This window comes from Durio zibethinus, chromosome 22 (assembly GCF_047325235.1).
Source record: "Durio zibethinus cultivar Kanyao isolate XHJ-2024 chromosome 22, ASM4732523v1, whole genome shotgun sequence".
Lineage (NCBI taxonomy): Eukaryota > Viridiplantae > Streptophyta > Magnoliopsida > Malvales > Malvaceae > Durio > Durio zibethinus.
Genome location: NC_143183.1, coordinates 990,879 through 1,005,408, shown reverse-complemented (window position 1 = coordinate 1,005,408; position 14,530 = coordinate 990,879). Strand labels below are relative to the sequence as shown.

At 32.9% G+C, this 14,530-nt stretch overlaps 3 protein-coding genes across 6 annotated transcripts; 2 read left to right on the top strand and 1 right to left on the bottom strand.

The window, feature by feature from the left end:
* The first annotated feature begins 1,816 nt into the window (after positions 1–1,816).
* Positions 1,817–4,153, top strand: LOC111307602 (acid phosphatase 1-like). 3 transcript variants are annotated; one of them, XM_022905639.2, is made up of 4 exons: positions 1,817–1,955; positions 2,436–2,827; positions 2,905–3,117; positions 3,738–4,153. In XM_022905639.2, the coding sequence occupies exons 1-4, from the start codon at positions 1,953–1,955 to the stop codon at positions 3,913–3,915; spliced, it is 786 nt and encodes a 261-aa protein (XP_022761374.2). In that variant the 5' UTR covers positions 1,817–1,952; the 3' UTR covers positions 3,916–4,153. The 3 variants fall into 3 exon arrangements, with proteins under 3 accessions (XP_022761374.2, XP_089608032.1, XP_089608033.1); XM_089751906.1 differs by having other exon boundaries at positions 1,879–1,955; positions 2,442–2,827; XM_089751907.1 differs by lacking the exon at positions 1,817–1,955 and adding an exon at positions 2,225–2,336.
* A 458-nt stretch (positions 4,154–4,611) lies between these two features.
* On the bottom strand, positions 4,612–8,648 carry LOC111307601 (BTB/POZ domain-containing protein At3g08570). Of its 2 annotated transcripts, none has more exons than XM_089751905.1 (4): positions 8,451–8,648; positions 7,550–7,605; positions 5,926–7,080; positions 4,612–5,266 (listed from the first exon to the last, which is right to left on the bottom strand). In XM_089751905.1, the coding sequence occupies exons 3-4, from the start codon at positions 7,042–7,044 to the stop codon at positions 4,742–4,744; spliced, it is 1,644 nt and encodes a 547-aa protein (XP_089608031.1). In that variant the 5' UTR covers positions 7,045–7,080; positions 7,550–7,605; positions 8,451–8,648; the 3' UTR covers positions 4,612–4,741. The 2 variants fall into 2 exon arrangements, with proteins under 2 accessions (XP_089608031.1, XP_022761373.1); XM_022905638.2 differs by having other exon boundaries at positions 7,550–7,616; positions 8,451–8,637.
* A 3,083-nt stretch (positions 8,649–11,731) lies between these two features.
* On the top strand, positions 11,732–14,530 carry NSI (nuclear shuttle interacting). Its single transcript, XM_022905640.2, has 8 exons — positions 11,732–11,896; positions 11,977–12,062; positions 12,325–12,385; positions 12,779–12,962; positions 13,119–13,218; positions 13,346–13,446; positions 13,989–14,082; positions 14,248–14,530. The coding sequence occupies exons 1-8, from the start codon at positions 11,862–11,864 to the stop codon at positions 14,325–14,327; spliced, it is 741 nt and encodes a 246-aa protein (XP_022761375.1). The 5' UTR covers positions 11,732–11,861; the 3' UTR covers positions 14,328–14,530.

Below are 14,530 nucleotides of genomic sequence, written 5' to 3'. Positions count from 1 at the left end.
AATTATGATTATGTTTCTCAAACTAGCTATTCATAAATGATATATTTCTACTTGTATATATGTGCAAGAATAATGTTTATTCTATTGTTAATTTGATCACAACAGTAATCTTAATTTATCATGCATGTATAATTAGTACAGGGAATTGTGAGTTTCATGTAATTAATTTTTTATGCAATATTGTGTTTGTTCAAGTGATGTTATATTGCTTACGTTTTGGATTTATTTTGATTTTATATTCAAATCAATTCTCTCCATGCATTCTTAATTAACTGATTTTAAATCAGATGTTAATACAAAATTAAAATTAAAATTTATCATGGTACTTGTTGTTCTTGTGTTCATATCCCTTATAATTTGCTTTTCCAAGTGTCAAGGCCATATGCCTATAACTAACGTGTAAGTTTACCACAGTTAAGTTTCAGATTTATATAATTTAAAAAAAAAGTTTTCGAATTTATATTTTGATGCATTTATATTTGTATATAAATATTATATTTTATCAGTACATTATAAATCTTCATATTATTATTTAATTTCAACATAATTACATATTTATTTTTAAAAATTTTAAATTTTTTATAATTATCTAATAATTTATGATATACGGATAATGTATATCTCTACTCCCTAATCTTGCATTTGACTTGGTTGACTAATTATTTGCAATTGATTTATACTATATGCATGCCACGTGCTGAAAACTTAGCAAAAAGTGAATTATATATCTAATCTACCCGTCACTTCTTTTCATAGTTGGCCCCTTTCGGCCTTCAAATTATTGTACCTTCGAACACTTCATTGACTAAGAAAATAAATTAAGTGATCGGAGATCCTCTTGGAAAAAGCAAAACAAATAATCCACTCCATATAGAATCAGTTCAATGATAAAATTTCGCATCCATTCAAGAATTTTGTGAACGTGGATGATGGGTTAAAGACTTAAAAGAATAAAACCCGTTCAACTGTCAGTTGAGAGGAGAAGCACAGTATAGTAGTTAAAGCAGTTCAAACACTGCACTAAAATGATCTGATCAGATGCTGTGTTCTTTTGTTGCCGACATATAGCACATTTCTTGCTCTTTGCAGGCCACAGCCTCCAAAGAGAGGTTGCTAATTTTGTGCCCATCTATATATATATATTTAACATCTTTCATTATCCTTTTGAGATCTCTTCCTTTATTCCAAGAGTATTATTTGTGTTGTTAGGATAACTTGTTTTGAGCACACAGTTTTTGTTTGCTTGGCATTGGATCTATTCTCCTCCTTATCTTTCACGCAATGCTATCAAAATTAAGTTTAATCAATTGTCTTTTTGTTTGATGAGTACAACAAATGGCAAGAATATGCACTCAAATTGTAAGGTTGGGAAATTAAATAATTTGATCTTAAATTATGTCTGGGTTTGGAAATAACATCTTCTTCCATTGGATTCTTTGTTTAGTTGAAGAAAAAACAAACAAACAACAGCCATTGGCACCGTCGCTTTTTGGTTTTAATATGATATCTATGGCTATTAATTTCATTCCCAAGCCACTTATTGAAGCTTGCTTATGCACCTTTGCTTCTGAAATTAGCCAAAAATGCAAGACCAGAAGTCAACCAATAATAGCTTTTTATAATTCGATTGGTGCAAACTCAAGTACGTGGCAGACAAGGCCTTGTTGTTTGGGCAAAAGTGCCAGGAAGATGAATATATTTTCCACAAAAGCTGCCATTTTTCCTTCCTATAGCTAGCTTAAAATTACACAAGAATATAATATTCTTCTAGATGTGGACTTAAACTTCCTGCCCGCAGCTTACGTTAATTCCATTGCCATCATCTAATGATGGCTGCCAAGTGCTCGTCTTGCCTTCTATTAACTATATAAAACTAGCCAACCCTGACCAAATCCCTCAACTCCATTGTCTCGTTCTCTTTGGCAATTCGTGTGCCAAGAAATACACTAGTAATGGTGATTGCCCTTTTTATCTCTCCTTTTGATCCATTTGTTTTCTATTTATTAGTTAATGATTAAATGGGGGTTTTTTTTTTTTGGGTGGGGGGGGGGGGGTGCGCTAGGGCTTCCTGTTTATTGAGGTGAGAGATATATGCGCCAATAGCTAAGCCAAATATTCGAAATTCCACTAAGATAAAAACAATATTTTTCTATCCATTTTATCCAAGCAGTTAGTATAGCAATGAAATAATCTACTAATTGTTATATAGCTGGTTGACATCTTTAATTTTCTCCTTCATCTCTCTTAATTTGCCTATGATTAGCTTAAGGCCATTAGAGGCTTGCTGTTAATTATGATATAGATGCTATAAAACAATAACATAAATATGCTATGAAGTATATATTTTATTTATAAAAATTTTCTTCTTTAAATTATAATTTCTCGTTCCAATTATAACTGAGACATATATTTTGCATTTGGGTTTTGATTCGTAGGAACAGCATATGATTTCAGCAATGGTGAAGCGGGTGCGAGAGATGTTCATATTTTTCTTCTTAGCAATATTTTCCAAGGCAATTGGTACAAAGCCCTACTGGAAAACGATCGCACCAGCTGACAGTGGCTCTAACCAGTGCTTGAGTTGGCGCCTGGCGGTGGAGGCTAACAATGTCCGGGGGTGGCGCACCGTCCCGATTCATTGCCTTGGCTACATTGAAAATTACATGATTGGCGGGCAATACGAGCAGGATGTTAACTATATCGTGGAACAAATACAGAGTTACATTACTGATCTAGTTGTGGCTGACGATGGCATGGATGCATGGATCCTGGATGTTGATGACACCTGCCTCTCAAATATCTTTTACTACAAGGGAAAGAAATACGGGTAAACAACTGATTTGCTCAACAGATATTCCTTCCTAGCTAATATACTTTCAACTTAATTTGTGAGCCATTTTGTAGGTGTGATCCTTATGATCCTTCAGGTTTCAAGGCATGGGCAATGAAGGGAGGGTGTCCAGCGATTCCTGCAGTCCTTGGACTGTTTACCAAGCTGGTCGAAGGTGGATTTAAGGTGTTCCTGGTCACTGGGAGGGATGAAGAGACCTTAGCCCCTGCTACCATTGCCAATTTGCATAACCAAGGATTCATTGACTATGAAAGGTTGATTTTTAGGTAAGATGTTCATTGGAATTGGCACGCCAGCTTTTACTTTTCTTCTGATCTTATATATTCATGTGGAGTACTAATTTCTTGGCAAGAATTAATCTCCTTATTTCTGGAGAAATTTCCAGGAAACAAACTTAAACTTTCCTTGAAACCATAATAGAAGATCAATTAGATTGAATAGTTGCAAACAAATTATATTATTAATTAATTAATACTTGTTCCAATTAGCATATATAATTGTCAGATGCTATTTACAACTTTTGAATCATAAATTACAAAATAGAACGCTGCTTAGTATAGGGGTGGAAAATTAGTGTCAGAGTCAACATCCACGCAAGTCTTAGTTATATTAATTTGGAGTTATCAGGCACCCAAATGTCATACATAAGACGCACCGAATCCAGCCATTTGAGAATCAGGTCCCTCTTCATCCTCAGCTGTCCGACCACGCAACTTGACATTGACATATAGTGACCTGCCTCCCCTTGCTACCCACCTGTCCAATCTTGAAATCGGAGTCAGTGTGTAGTTTTTCATGATTTGCTTTATCTTATTAAAGACGTTAAACAAGTAAATGTGATGAAGTTTGAGGATACTGAGTTTGTTTTTCTGTTTGAAATGAACAGGACCCAACCTTTCAAAGGGAAAAGTGCAGTGGTTTTCAAGTCAGAAATCCGAAAGCAATTAATGGAAGAAGGGTACAGGATATGGGGGAATGTTGGTGACCAATGGACGGATTTGCAAGGAGAATGTTTGGGCAACCGAACTTTCAAACTCCCTAATCCAATGTATTGTGTTCCTTAATAGAACAAAAACAATATGGGATGCCTCTGCATCTGCTTATGCAATCAACTTGTCAATTGGCTTTCTTTACTTGAATCGTTTAGACAACCACATAACCCAAGCCAAGCAGCAATGGCCAATGGACTTCTTCATATTTACTTGTTCACCAAAATCTCAACAAAAGTCAATCACGTGTAATCATTGCCCACAATGAATTAATGTAACCATATATGGAATGGAATTAAAGGGTGTCCAGCAATACTCACTTGACTTGCTATTTTCAAATAAAAGAAAAAAAATTAGCCATACTGATTGGTTGGTTGGTGAGAAAAAAATAATAAATTACTTGAAAAATGGAAATGTGGAATTACCCACGGTTGGTGCATAGAATAATAAAACAAAAATTATTTCCTTTTCAATTTTCTTAATAAATAAATTAAAATATCATTTAAGGTCCAAAACCGAAATAAAGTTAGCAAGAAATTTCGCCATAGACAGAGGAGGGAAGCGGTTCTATTACCAGTGTTTGACATGCACGCCTGGATGTTGCTTTCAGAGAGAATTAAACTACCTCAGCTTTCTTTCTTTCCATTTTTATTGAGACGGTGGCCTCTGGGCTGCTAAGTTTGGGTAAAATCAGCATAATCTACTTAGTCAAAGAGGCCATGGTCAACAAATCCAGGCTGAACATACAACATATAGCACATTGCTTTACCATTATGAAAAAATAAATGCCATTGCCATTAATTGCCTCCTCAAGAAAGGTATGTATATACATTCAGAAATCACAAACGTCAGGTCCTACTTTCCTACCGTTAATTCAACACAACAAAGGTCAAATTAAGTTTCAAGAGACAGAATACCTTCGACTCCTTCCGGTTTTGGCGTCCGATCCCCGAGACTTCCGGCCTGTTTTTTGCCCTTTCCCTCCACCCGCCCCGCTAAATATCCCAATCCTTCCAATTCCTTTAGATAGAGAGGTCAAGAAAGTTTTTCCATTTCCTGATTTATCCATCAACCCCCGTTTCATGAACATCTGCTCTTTCTCCAACTCGCTCACTCTAACTCTCATTCTTGATATCTCAAGCTTAAGTTCTCGGTTTTCCCTTCTTAGAGATGCATAATTATCTCGTGGTGACATGGCTGCACTAGGGACACCACTGCTTACTTTCTGGGACAGGAATCCATCTCCGGAGCTTCCACACAAGGCATTCTTCAATCGAAGCTGCTCAAAGTATAGGACTCGAACCGCCATCTGTACAGGGAGTCGCTCATTCTGTGCAGCATGATTGCTGGCTTCTTGAGAGAGTTTCTGGCAGTCTATTAATTTGCAGAGCTTTTTACACTCAGGATCACTTAGCATTGGATGAGCCTAATCGAAACCAATAAAAATCAAGTCAATGCCTAGAATACATGTATAACATTTCGGCGCTAATATTCATCCAGATGTTATTCTTACAATTAAAATTTAAAATGAGCAAATATAACATTAATCCATGGGATTAAACAAAACAAGGTCATCTTTTGACATCATAAACACACGTTGCCAAAGGAGACCCAAATTTTCTTTTAGAATCAAACACACGATCTTTCAAACCCCAGATAAAAGAAAATATAAGAATTGGCAGGCAATGAAGTTCCCATTGGGAAAGGGCACAGAAATAACCCCATTTCTGAGGAAACTGAACCAATAGAATAAGAATATTTAAGCAATTGAAGAAAAAAAAAAAAAAACCCCTGGATGGAAAACAGCCAAGATTTTTTTTTTATTTGTGATATGGTCCGTTGGAGCATAGAATGTAGGTCAATATATACCTTCAGTTCTAAAATAGACAACGAACATTCTGCTCATAGATTCTGACTATATGCTTGAAAGGTATCTCAACCACAAAAGGACACCATAGGTACAAGATATTAAAATGAGAGAAAATACCCATAACTTTGAACAACATATGCCCTTTAGTTAAAGGAAAACATAGAATAATTTCCAAGATATAATGAGTTTATATTGAATTGTGAAAGGAAAATTACCTTCAAGTATATATCAATTGCTCTATAAAGACCGTCATCAATAACTCGAGCATAATCTGGTAATATTTCTATCATAGCAATGAATTTCTGCAAACTCAAATAAGGATCAGGAGCAATTTCTGCTAAATATGTGTCAATAAGTCGTCCCACCTTCAACAAAGAACCATGGCCCAGAGAACCAAGGCCATCTGACGCATTCTCACAATCTTCATTTTCTTCATCTTCAATCCGCTGCAGAAAATTTACAAGTATCCTGTGGACAGTATCGACATCAAACAGAGAATCTCCAGTCCGGAGAGATGGTATAAGTAAATCATCAATTGAAACCATTTCTAATCGAAAAGCTATCCTCCTCTCAAGCTCAAGCCTGCAGGCTATGGTAGCTTCCACCATAATTGCCATCCTAAGCATCCCAAACAGGAAAGTCAATGGAACAGAAGAGCTCTTCTCCGTTGGCAAAAGATTTACAAGGATTTCAACAATTGTTTTCTGGTCATTTTCTCCCATGCCAGGATTTGCCTTTATTCGTACTGGATTCCAAATCTGGCATTTTCCAATATCTTTCAATGATGCTTGAGCATAATGCATCAATGATTCAACAATACTGTCTGGTCTAACACCTATTCTTCCCATGGCACAGATAACCTTCTGATAATAATCAATCCTTAGAACTGAAAGATCCTCAATCCACCACTCCAGACATCCACTCTTAAGCTCTGTAGATTCACCATCACAGTCTAACCGAGACAAACCTGACACCAACTGCTCTTTGCATGCATTCATGGCAATAGCCTCCACACATCTATTTGAAATTCCCACTTCCTCTGCTATTGGTGGTAGTGTCTCACAAGTACAAAGGACTTCCACAGACTTCTCAAGACTTAGAACTACAACCTCATTCAAGTAAACCTCTGTTCGTGCAATAAGATTTTCTTCCCGGTAGTCTTCTGTCATTTCCAAATATTCTGCAGCACAGCGCAGGAAGGCAACGTTTGCGGTTGTGATCTCAAAGTTCATGCCATAGCAAAATTTCATGGCAAGTTCAAATGTCTGAGGTCCACCTGGAAAGTTGAGGAGCTCCAATTTTGAAGTATTATGATCCTTACCATCAGCAACCATTTTCCGGATCTTTCCACTTCGAGATACCAATGGAAACTTGAGAGTACCAAAACAAAAAACATGCTTCAATTAATTTGAAGTACTTAAGAAATGTGAAATTCACATATTCTTTCTGTGCAAGGCAAAAATTAAGCCCATTATTTCAATCACTAACCGAATACAGTTGCAATTGCCAATGCATATCTACCCTCATGTACAACTAATTACAGAGTAAACACATTCAAGCTTGGTGTAGCAAAATAAAGCTATGTTTTGAATTGTGCAGGGATGCATGGTCATAAGGTGGTTAATTCTTTTTTTACTTTTACCTTTTACCAATTTGGATTGAAAGATCTGATTCCCCATTCCTTCTGTTAAACTTCAATGATATCAAATCAAAAACAACAGCTAAACATTAAATACCAAAGTGCTTTATTGAAATTATAAACTTGAACAATAAATATGAAATAGAACTCATTATAATGTACAAACAGAATGACTAAAAGATTTTGAAAGAAAAGCTTACCTTATGCAGTAGAAAGGACTCTCCACCAACAGCAATTGTAATATCCCCTGCAACATCTGAAAAGATTCTGCATGAAGAGCTTGAAGTCAGGAATGCCAAATAGGGTAAAAGTATACTATTAAACAATATTGCACCAGAAAGAATTTTAGGCCAAGTAGCACAACCACAGAATTGGAACCATATAAAAGCCTAATATTCCATTGATGGTTCCTTATGGACAATAATATGCAGGCTGATAATATGAACCCTTGTTTCCATTTCCTTCATTTTCCATGACTTGATAGACATTTTTGTTTATTACTAGTATTTGGACAGTAAGAGTAACAGTAAGAATTACAAATTTTGGTTGGTGTTGAGGTTTATAACAAATTTGGCTTTGTATTTGATTAGCCAGTTGTTTCAACTTTTTCAACAGCAAAGAAATCATCGCCAGCTTCATTCTCCATCTCGAAAGCGAGATCATTGTCTTCACTCTCAATTAGGGAAAGTAGAGAGCCTAAGGAAAACTCAATCAAACAGAATCTTATACAAAAAAAAAAAAAAAATCCTAGCTATTAATAACTGTAAAAAAATCGTATTTAATTAAATCCCAAGTCCAACATAACATTTGAGTAATGAGCTGATCTTAATCTAAAAAGAAACGTATGAAGAAGACAAGGGATCTCCTTATTATAATGCAAATCCTTAACATAAAACAAAAAGGAAATGTTTTAGTACCTAAAACGATTTTTATATATAACCACAGAAAGCAAATGTACTAATCATTAAGAAAAGAAAGAAAGAACCAAATTATAGTCCAAGAAACATGATCAATGTTTGCCAGGTCAAGCAGTAAGATGATAATGCATGAGGGTGTTGGTGCTAAGACTTAAAAGAGGAATAATTAGTAAGTAAAGATTACCGAGTGGTGAAGGAGTTGGCAAACTTGGGAGCTGGGGAAAGATTAGAAGAAGAGAGGGAAGTGTTGTCTGAGACCATTTTGTGTCCTTTAGCTTTTTCTTGGTTGACGTTTGATTTTCAGGTCCAAAGCAGAGCAGAGTGCAGAGCCATTTGCAGGCAGGAATATGGGAATGATGGTTGATGGCAGAGTAAGATGTACTACATACTTGTGTCTTATATGATTGTGATCTATGAACATAACTGATACGAAAAGGGTACTGGTTTGCCTCAGTTTACGCAAATAGCCTCCTGGTGAGTGAGGATTTTCTAGACGCAACCTTTATCTTTCTCACCTTTTCATAATAAATTTAAACAAAACAAAATCAACAGTGTTTGAGTGGAATGGAACAGGCAGCCCAAGCCACGCCAACAATCCATATTCTCTTTTGCTTTTCTAAAAGGACTAAAGAGGTATGACTGCTGACTCACTCACGCCATTCTTAAAAGCCGAAACAAATTATCAGTTTCCAAGTTCAAGGGCTGCAGCCTGCGCCATGTTAAGTGACTGACACCTAATTAAATCTCGGTGAATTTATATCATATTAAAATTTATATATTTATATTATATTTTATATAAAAATTATATATTAAAATTTATATCAATAAAAAATATAAAATATATATTTTTAATTTTGTTACACCATATATATTTATTATAAAAATTTTAAGTTATCATTTTAATATTTTTATTTTATTTATATTATATTAATATTATGTTTAAATATATTAAAACCTTTAACCCTATTGCATATATGTGTCATGTCATTTTTATGTTATTTTTAAGTTTAAAAATGTATACTTAAACCCTTATACCTTATTATATATTGGATTAAAAAATACATTAAACATATAAATTATTTTAAACTCACAATCTTTAAATATCAAATCTAATAATTAATTTAAAATATAATTTACATTACTTTTTTCTTTTCTTTTTCTATATTATTTTTTTATTTTTTAGAAACAAACTCAAAACACTGCCAAAGTTAGTAGGCAAAGGCATTGTAATTAATATAGATAAAATATAATATAATAACTTTCAATCATTCAATTCAATAATTGATTTAGTGGCTAGAGATATTAAGAATTTGATTTTGAATCAACTTTCTTTTTTCTTTTTATTTGTGTTAAGGTTTTATTTTCTTGATATAATAAAAAAATTCAATAATTAATGTGGGATTCATATTCAAATATAAATTAAAATTCACTTTTTGATTTCTTTTAATATTACTATGAAATCATGTTATTTATCTTTTAATTCGTTGCTTTTATACCAATAAATATTTTAGTTAAATGATCCGCCTAACACGAAAATCTCATAAATTTAATATTATCATTTTTTTCAAAATATTAATTATTTAACCAAAAAATAATATATAACAAAAGAGGAACTAAGGTTTCCCTTTCTTTATCAATAAATATAATTTCTTTTATATATAATTACATATGTACAAAAAAAAATCATATCCCATCTTAAAATTATATTTTTATTTTCTAAAATTCAAAACCAAAATCTTAAAAATAGAGTACGAAGTTTTTACCAGCTGCAACATTGATTAGAAATGATTTTGTAAAGTTTTTTCGAAAAAAAAAAAAAGAAATGATTTTATAAAGCTGGTCATTGATCAAAATCAACGGCCACAACAGTATCTTTTTACTTTTAGTCAAAAAAAAAAAAGAAAAGAAAGTGAAAGGTTCACATGTGTTGTGGAAGTGGAGGGCCCGGGAATTTGGATGGCAGTTTAGTAAATAGAAGAAAATCCATGACGAGAGTTGAAGATGAGTGGATGCGACAGGAGTGGCACGGAACTCTATAAAGACGCTATTATTGCAAACAAGTACATTTGCATTTTTTATTTTTATATTCATTTCCATCAATTATTTGTTCCTACCACTAGTATTTTTTTTTATAGTAAATAAAAATAAATTTTCCAAAAATTAAAAACCATGAATTTCTGCCAAAGAAATTTTGCTTAATTCCCTATCCTCCAATAATTTACATTATCAGGTCTGATATTGATATGTTCAAGATGGACGTATTTATGAATCAGGTTTAAATTTGGGTAGGAGCAAGACCTAGACATGGTCTTATTACTATACATATCTTTTAAATTCATTCGATAATTAAGACTTCATATATATTATATTATTGTATTTAGTAATTACATATTATTATATTGAGTATTATTAAAAATTAAAAATTATTTTATTTAAAAAAACGAAAATATTCATATATATTATAATGATAATATATCACAAATTAATGATTTTAATGTTATTTAAAGATAATAATTTATAAAAATTAATTTAATTTAATAATAAAATTAATTAAACTATTGAATTAAAAATATATTTATTAATAGGTAAATTAATTTTATAATATAAATTATGTAAAAAATATTTGAATTAAAAAATAAAATTAATCTATTAAATTCATAATAAAAATAAAATAAAATATTATATTATATTAAATATTTAAAAAACACAAATTAATTTTGAATTCATTATAATAAATATTAATTTTAAAATATAAAATTTTATAATGAAAATAATTATAATTTTAAAAAAAGTCAAATTTTCATTAACATATTAAATAAATAATATTAATTACTATTTGATAAAAGGTTTCTCATTCTTTTAAATAAGAATTAAATGACTCTCCATAAAAATGATTTGATCATTTTTAATAATCAAAGACTGTTATCACATAAAATCAAAAAATGCTTATAAAATATAATAATTTAATCATCATACATAAAATTTTATAATTTTAAAAATGATCATTTGTACCAAACACTATTTTAAAAATTTATTAATATATAAACTATCAAATCAAATCAAACATGATCCTAAATAAGAAATCCAAATAAATCTAAAACATGATTTTTTTGCAAAAATCAAAATGAAAGACTAAATGTGTTTTTATGCAATGAAATTAAAATAAAATCCTAAACCAATATAAATCCATAATTAATCATAAAAATTAAAAATATAAAAAATAAGACATTAGTAATATAACATAAATTTTATTAGTATAATGTTATATTTTTAATTTTAATGATTAAGAATCAAATTTGATAACTTCAAATAAAAAAAATACATTCTAATTATTCTCGGTGCATTGCCCCAATTTGATATTCCCTTTTTTATTTGCTTATAGCCAACTGCAATCAAATTAGGGATAGGCAGGGGCTCAACATAAAACTAAAAAACAAGAAGGAAAAAAAGGTAATATAGAAGAAATGTTTGACTGGGAGATGATACTTGGCATCTGCGGTGTCTATGTCTCTATGAGGATGTCGAGTCGACCAGGATAAGCAGAAAGTGTCCTAACTATACACCACCAAGCACAAATAAACATAAACAAAAAGAAATGCTTACTCACAACGTTGCTACGCCGTCTTCTCTGTAAGAACTCAGTTTCAAAAGATTCTCAATTTTTTTTCCTAATCTTTTTATTTGATGGTGTTTCATTTGTTCTTTTGCAGATGCCCAATTGTTTCCTATGATTGTTATCGCCAAGTATCTAATCGGTTGTTATTTCCTCACAATCTAAATCATGAGATTTGGAGGGGTATTTACTTTTGCCCCATCTCTGGTTTTCTTTTCTTTTATGGTTCCAAAGGTCTTAAAGCTGCTTGTTTTATTATTTACACTAAGTTAATGGAAAACTACTTGTTCGTTCCTTTTTGTGCTGGCAGTTTTTCTATTATTTGACTGTTCTATTTGTGAGTTGACTTCATAGGTTTTTTTTTTCCCCAGATTTTGTTATACCAGACAAGATTGAATGATACTAACATATTTAGGATTTAAACAGTTCTGTTTTGTTTTTGCAGCAAACAGAAAGCTTAAGGGATGTCGACTTAAGGCTAGCTTTTGGGAGTCCATCAGATCTGGGTACTTTGATTTGTTTGTTGTTATAAACCATAGACACTGATCACATGCGTGTATGCTGAGATTGGTAATCTTAGATTGTTTCAGTTTTATCTGTTCCTGTGATCATTCTGTTAAGTGTTATGTTAATCCCAAAGGATAATATGGGTTTTAGTCTAAATTTCATCCAAGCGAATGAGGCCTTCATCCAGCGGTAAAAAGGACTGGTTAAGGCTTTGGGACGCCCTAGATACTGATCCCCATTCTTTTGTGTTTGTCGAATTCACTCTTCAATTATCTAATTTTTTCTCTCCTTAGCGGCTAGCTCAGGTTCACCATAGTACCAGTAGAACAAACACATTTGTCTCATTTCTCTAGTCTCATTGGAGAAAGCCTCTGCTTTGCTTCTTGTCCTAGGATTTTGAAGAACAACACAGCACAAATCATTGAACCACCCTCCACACTTGAGGAAGAGGAAGAACCATTGCCAGAAGAATTTGTGCTTGTTGAAAAGTCTCAACCAGATGGAGAAGTTGAACAAATAATATTCTCTTCCGGAGGAGATGTGGATGTCTATGAGCTTGAAGCCCTGTGTGATAAGGTAAGGATCTTTCTTAGGATGCTTGCAGAGAATGCCTCATGGAGTATGTATGCTGTCACAGTGATTGCAAGTGTATTGCCTTTAAGTAACGCCGTACTCTGCACCTGATTTGTAGATGTTGGATTTATTGACACCCATAATCTCATGTTTCAATAGGTTGGCTGGCCAAGGAGACCATTGTCAAAACTAGCTACAGCTTTAAAAAATAGTTACATGGTTGCCACATTGCATTCTGTTAGGAAATTGCCTAGTTCAGGTATGCGGTTAATGTTAAAATGCCTGCTATTTGATTTTAGTAATTCATGTTAATCTCTATTAACTATATTTCTATTCCTAAAACTATTGATAAATATCTTAGTGTACTTGGGGAAGTTCTTTGACAGAAGGGAATGAGCAAAAGAAGCTAATTGGCATGGCTCGTGCTACATCAGATCATGCGTTCAATGCTACAATATGGGATGTTCTTGTTGATCCTAGCTATCAGGTACTTGAGTGTGGAAAACATGATTGTCTTGTATGTAAAGGTTATCTTCCTGAGCAGAAAGCTCTATATGTACAGCACAATAGATCAGGATAGATCCTCAAAAATCTTAATAGTTAACTAGGAAGTCTTTGTAGATGAACTGTAATTCTCTGTTAAAATCAGTATAAGGTATTTGTGCTTTCTGGTTGAGGAGAGAAGGTATCTACTTATTACTGGAATACCTAATCTGGCATGATCTTGCCTTTGATGTGTAAAATAGAGAATTTGGCTGCCTTGGGACAAAGACCTTGGTATTAACCAACCAGCAACAGCTATTTAGATCAAATGAAGTCCAGATTGAATAGGTCTTGATCATCAAAACAATGTTCTTTTATTTTTTTAATTTGGGATATAAAAATTTTTTCAATGCTCTTAGTAGGATCTATAAGCCAAGTGCTTGAATCCTCCCCACCCCCCCCCCACCAAACACACACACTTCCTGGGAGAAAAAAAACTGTTTGATAATCTTCAGTATTGCTTTCTAAAGCATACACACAATGCAGGGCCAAGGCCTTGGTAAGGCCATGGTTGAAAAGCTGATAAGGCATCTTCTACAGAGGGATATTGGTAACATATCACTTTTTGCGGACAGTCAAGGTATGCTTAAATTTAACTTAATTGCCATGAAATTGAACTTCAAGTCCAATCTGAAAAGTTAAAACAGATTGGCTCTTCAATTACTGCTCAAAAGTTATGCCGCATATGTATATGTATGTAAGTTGTTGAATTGCTTCAAAATAATTGTGTTATACTTCATTGCAGTTGTGGAGTTCTATCGGAATTTAGGTTTTGAACCTGATCCAGAGGGCATTAAGGGTATGTTTTGGTATCCAGGGTATTAAAGAATCAGTTCATACTTCAATTAGGTGCTTTCATCATGGTGATTCATCTATTAGAGTTCACAGGGGCTTGGGACATAAGAGGAGGAGATCTGTATGTAAGTCTTAGTCATACTTTTTTCATTGTAACACTTTGTGCCGATGTTTTTTGTTACCAAGTGATTCATTTGCTATGGATTTGCAATACCAATTACATTAGGGGGGCA